This window comes from Erpetoichthys calabaricus, chromosome 10 (genome assembly GCF_900747795.2).
Source record: "Erpetoichthys calabaricus chromosome 10, fErpCal1.3, whole genome shotgun sequence".
Classification (NCBI taxonomy): domain Eukaryota; kingdom Metazoa; phylum Chordata; class Cladistia; order Polypteriformes; family Polypteridae; genus Erpetoichthys; species Erpetoichthys calabaricus.
The window spans coordinates 28,603,353-28,609,352 of NC_041403.2; the positions used below are offsets into that span (position 1 = coordinate 28,603,353).

Here is a 6,000-nt window from a genome sequence, read left to right on the forward strand (position 1 = left end):
TTTAACCTTCTTGACGCTACCCTAAGGGCCAGGATATACCTGACACTCAGAATGCTTATGTGCACACATCATGCCTGCCACACGTTCCCAACACTCTTTTGATGCGTCCTTTGAGCATGTTGTCAGAAATTAATGCAACACGTGTGTAAGTTGAGTACCAGCAAAAAAAACTGTATTGCGTGCATGTTCAAGTTTTGGTACACGACGTCTCAACATCTCCATTGTAACAAACATGCCTGTCAGAACAGCTGCCATCAAATCGACAGCATTTTAACCTCCTTGGCATTAGACCTAACTGTTAAAAACAGTGCTAAAATCGTTAGTCCAGAGTGTCATTCGGGCAATGGTATAGACGCGTCTCGCATATGACCCGATGACTACTTGGTCTGTAAAAGTGCCAAAAACATTAATGCAGAGCGTTACTCAGGCAACGGTGCAGACACATCTTCTCCTTGCCTTATAATTGGGTCTTGCAAGAAATGCCTCTCATCAGCAGTGATGACAACGTGAATCTGTCTTCAGGCTGTGAAACTGAAACCGTCAGTGAAATCGAAAGTGATTCTAGAAAGCAGAAAGGGATGCTTGCGTCACTCACACATTTGCAGTGTGCTGTTCATATTATTATTATTATTATTATTTTTTGTACCATTATTGTACTGGTAAAATTCCATTACAATGAACTTCCAGGGACCTAAAAAATATTTTGTTGTAATAAAAATTTAATTGTAATGAGATTCTGTATTTGTCACTATAGTTCTTTCTTTAACTTGCGTCCAGGCGTTTTGCAATCATTTCAATAGCTTCTTTCGAGTTAATTTTAATCTTCTCCTGTCTTGAAGTTATGCTGACAAGAATTTTTCTGAGCATTTCCTTGTGATAATACACTTTCAGGGTGCGAATGATGCCCAAATCCAATGGCTGAAGCACTGCTGTGCAATTGGATGGGAGGAATTTAACACGAACATTATCTAAATGCGGAACCATGTTGTGGGCAGCACAGTTATCAATCAGAAGCCGAATCATCCTTTTCTTCTTCTTCATATTGTGAGGTTTCTGAACTCTTTTGGGTTCCCCCCTACCCCAGGAACGTCACACTGAAGTGCGTCCCGAAGCGCGATTGCCGTGTCTATGTAAGACTGTTTGTCTGTTACCAGGGCAGGGCAACAGCAGGCTCACAGCAGTGCAGTGAGGCACCACAGAAGCGAATCCTAAAAGATCAGGGTCGTGCTAAGTCCCTGTCTTACACCCCAAAACATGAGGCTGAGTCTCAGTACTTTAGCAAAACCAGCTTTATTCAGCTTGAAACAGGAACAGCACAGTTATTTACTGTAGCGGGATCTGCCACTCCTATAAACAGACATAGCAGTCAGGCAGGGTTGTGGCTAGGTTAATGGCCAAGTAATCCTTTTCCCTGCATTACCCATCGAGTTTGCTTTGGCAAAGAGATGCAGCAGAACTGTGAGCCTGCTGTTGCCCCGGGCAACATATAAACAGTCTTCCACAGACGCGGCGATCACACTTTGGGACGCTCTTCGGCGTGTTGTCCAGTTGTGGGAGGTCCCAAAAGAGTTTAGAAACCTCACATTTTCTTGAACGAGTGCCATATTAATAGGAATGTTTCTTGAACGAGCATCACTTAACCACATAAAAACTGTTTTGTCAACGTCTTCAAATACAGCAATTCACATACATTTGCAACCCGAGATTTTTCTTCTTTTTTTTTGCTCGGTCTTTCAAGAAAGTTGACAGTGTCCAAATTCACTGGCCATGTCTTTTTTCTTTTTGCCGCAATTGAAAGCTGCAAAAATTTTACGTTTTTTTTCTGATATGAACTGTTAACGTTTTTTTGTGTCTGCCGTTTTTATAGGAGGGTGACAATGAGTTAAATTCCAATGGATGTTTTTCAAATGTTGACGAACAATAAGTAAAAGGTATCACTGAAAACCACCGAAAACAAAAACTGCAAAAAAACAGTACGAGCAAAGTTCGAAGAAAGAAATTTTTTTTACAATGTTTCTGTTTGGGGATCGTTGTGCACAACTGAGCTGCGACCACAGAAAAAAGTGCTCTGTAGATGACTCATTCAGGCATATCAAGGTCTTTTGGGCACTTCGTTATAATGAAAGTATCTGATGAATGTACTTCGTCGTAACGAGATTTCTATTGACTCGTCATATTGGGAAACTGTCGGACCATAAAAATACTTCATTGTAATGAAAATTTCGTTGTAAAGATATTCGTTGTAACAGAATTTTACCTGTATATACTTCTGACTATGTACTTTTAGTGTTTTGCATGGTAGAAAGGTGAGATTTAATAAAAATGTTATTTTTCAAGACAAAAAAATGCAATGCTTCTTACTTTTTTTTTTGAGATAAAATGTAACACTAATGATGTTAAAAGTGGATGTGGAAATGTGCAAGACGAAATGGAAGCAAATCTGCAACAGATAACGTCTGTGCAATGCAGAAAACAACCGGGAAAAGCAGTGGGGATTCTGCTGTTGCAAGATAACACAGTGTGATGAAACTTAAACATACTTAAACAGTGACATACAAAAGTATTCATAGTGCTTTTCTTCATCCATTTCTCACATAGGCAATACAAGCTTCGCACATTCCCCATCATAATGATGTGATACAATTAAAGGTCTCACATACCATTTTCTGTGTCGCTGTTGCCGTCTTTTTTTGCACCTTTGCAAATGCATCTCTCACTGCCACCTGGTGGAATCCTCCAGACTTACATACAGTATGTGCACAGTATAGTCAGTACACTGCTTTGTGTAGCAGCAGCATCCTGGCCCTAACTAATTCTATATAAACAGGATTAAGTCCCAGGATGCTCTTTTTTGGATCGTATATAAAGTGTTTTACCCAAATAATTCTGGAAACTGTATTCTGCTTCCATCTTGTGGAAGAAATAGCATAATCCTACAAATACATTTTACTAAGACTTTTGCCACTCAATGGTAACTCATTAATATTCAACAGTGGGTGCAGCCATCAACTAAAAATAACAACGGCATGCAAACAAAAAGCTGCAAAACCAGTTTTTGAACAAAGTTAAACTGAGTCATTAGCTGAATCAAGCAACAGCACTGGCAATGTGAATTGGTCATGAGACGTTGACATGAACAGTGAAAATGATGCATATGTCACTGCACGTCCAAAACGCTGTGATATGCCTGGTTACATGAAGCTTCTCTGTGCAAAAAGGTAAAATGAGATCAAGTGGAAGGACAACAAAGAAGTTAGTCTGCTAAGCATTACTAAAGATGTAGCAACTGTCAATGTTAATATCTGGGGAAATGTGGTAGTCTACAGTACACTAACACAAAGGGCAGCATCATTAGTGCAGATCATGTTCAAGCAACAGAAAAAATAAGAAAAGTGTACAAAGAACTTCTACTGTCCCAAATGCAATGTTGGGCTGTGCATTGAAGGCATTTCAAAACATCTCACTCGAAGGACTTGTGCTAAATCAGTATCAGTACATTAGTGGACACTATACATGCCTTTCCTACTGTATTTATGTTGACATTTTGGTATTGGTTCTGTTACACTAGTAGCTTTTTTTTGTTAAAAAAAACAAAAAATGTTTTGTTTTTCACTTGTTTTTCCAGGAATGAACATAACACTAAAGGTTAATCTCTCCCTTCATCTTCTCCAATGGCAGCTTTTTCTCACCTTTTCTCCTTTCATCTACCCTGAGTTTGATCCATTCCTATTTACATGACCAGTGCTTTCCTTCTCAGTTGCACACCTGATGAATTCTTTACAACCGAAACGTTGTCTTTAACCTTCTTTCCTTTACAGTGTGGAAATAACCTTTAAACTTTTTTAATATGTGAGAATACTGAAAATGTAATGTTCAGCAGAATCTCTCAACTTACTGAAATTTTTAAAAGTATTACTACTACAAGGTGTTAAAAGCAGTAGACAATCCTAGAAGAATATTACACAAGACAAGAAGCATCTTTGAACAGGAAAGCAGTCCATCACAGTAACTCACCCACATCGAGTAAACCTAATGAGCCTCCAGTGTCAAATGGGAGGAAACCACAATTCACAGAAAATCCACAGCGATACCGGGGATATGCGTAAACTGCTCTCAGTCAGTGGCCGAGTTAGGAACAGAAGTCAGGTCCGGAATTTCTCGTAAATGAGACGAATTAAGTACTTGATCGCTCAGCTCTTAAAATATAGTGAACCGATTTCAGAGCAAGAAATGTAAACGCCTCTCTATAAATTTTAATTGACCGAACTCTTTTACATCGTGTATTAGACATGCGTGGTACCCAATCCTTTCCCGGTAGCAGCAAAGCGGAACATAAACCTGGAATGGACTTCAGCCGATTGCAGGGTACATGCACACAACCACGGGGAAATCTGAAGTTACTAATTCCTAAAAATACATTTGAGATACTACAAAAATATAGCATATGAGAGTAAATATGGAAATAGTATCAAATAAGAATACACGCAAGCGCAGTAAAAGCACCGGTGTCCGTTCACAAGGTCGGGTATGCCAGCTCTGGCTTGGCTATGGAGACTACGAGGCAACGGCATGGGCAACTGCGAGTCCAATTCCGTCCTGTTTATAATCAGAACTGATATAAACATACAAGTTTATAAGGCGATAAAGAAAATAAAAATAATTAAATTCCGCTTATATTTGCTTCACATCTTTAATTGTTTACATTCGAATGTGACAGAACAATAAAGTTCTATTATTTGATTTCTGAGAAGTAAAACCTGTTTCAGATTTTACGTTATTAGTGTTTAATAAAGGCCATAAATAATAACTGATACTCTGACCCTGACGGTCAGAATTTAGAAATAGATTACCAACAAATGTCTCATTTCACGAAAATCATATACAGTATATATAGAAACCATAAGTTATTACTAACATGTTATGCTTATGTAGTGGATGAGTTATTAATTAATAAAGCTCACAAGACGATACCCGAAGAAAGTGCAACAAAAGACACATTAAAATTCATCAGATGTAAACAAAACATTTTAACTAACCTGCAAGAAAAATATCGAACAAGATTACAGAAAAATGTGTTCACTAACATCACGAACGAAAAGGCCCATTCATGACCAAAGCAAAGACTGACAATCAGTGGTACAGTACATAAATACAGAAAAGCAGCAACAATTCTAACGCATCAGACACAAACACATGGAGGAAGTGAAAGAGCTGTGGTTTGTAGTAATCGGAGGACCCCGAATTTACACAAGCTGCCCTTTAAACTGCCTGTGGACAAAAATTGCGTTCGTATTTATTTAAGTCACGGAACAGACATCTGCGATGGACTGGCACACAAGTTTTGTGATTTTTAGAGCAAACCCTCACATTGAGTTGCTAGTATTTCTTGGTAGTTGTTGAAGGCTTTTTGTTGTTTTGCACTCGATGCTTTCTCGGATGGCTCCAGCTTAATTCCCTGCGATCCTGCTAAGGATGGACGGATCTGAAAATGAACGGATGGATGGGAACAGAAGTTTAGCCATCGCTACGGTTTTAGCAGGTTGCAGAATATATGTGAAAAGATAAATGTGTCTTACCTTTTATTAGTGTTTATATTACTCTTGTGTCTAACACAGTGGTTTTCAACCACACTGGGGTGCTACAACAATAATCCAGGGGTTGCACAAAATTATTAATCAAGCCAGTATTTATTTGATATGAATGCTACTCGTATCCAAGACTGCATTTGGGAGCATGCTCCAAGAAGGCAAAGCGAAAACAACTTGAGTTAAAGCGAGATTATCAGCAAACTTGAAATAGCATAAAACAACACGCCATATGCCCACTATTACTAGCCCCAATGTGCAAGTTGAGAAGGTTCCAGAACCCTAACTGCCATCTCTACCCTGCACTACCTTCTCCTACAATTATATCACACTTGTGATCTCCAGTTTGCTTTCACATCTTAGACTGTCTCTGTTGATTAAGTGAGGAGAGGGCTGGGGAACTCTGCAGGAACAA

General features: G+C 38.9%; 1 protein-coding gene across 1 annotated transcript in view; it reads right to left on the reverse strand.

The window, feature by feature from the left end:
- Positions 1-5,209, reverse strand: part of glrx2 (glutaredoxin 2) — a 25,245-nt gene extending 20,036 nt beyond the window's left edge. The window contains exon 1 of the mRNA XM_051932816.1: positions 5,037-5,209. Within this exon, the coding sequence (XP_051788776.1) occupies positions 5,037-5,086 (50 nt within the window). The 5' untranslated portion in view covers positions 5,087-5,209. The remainder of the gene's footprint in view (positions 1-5,036) is intronic.
- Between the last annotated feature and the right edge of the window lie 791 nt (positions 5,210-6,000).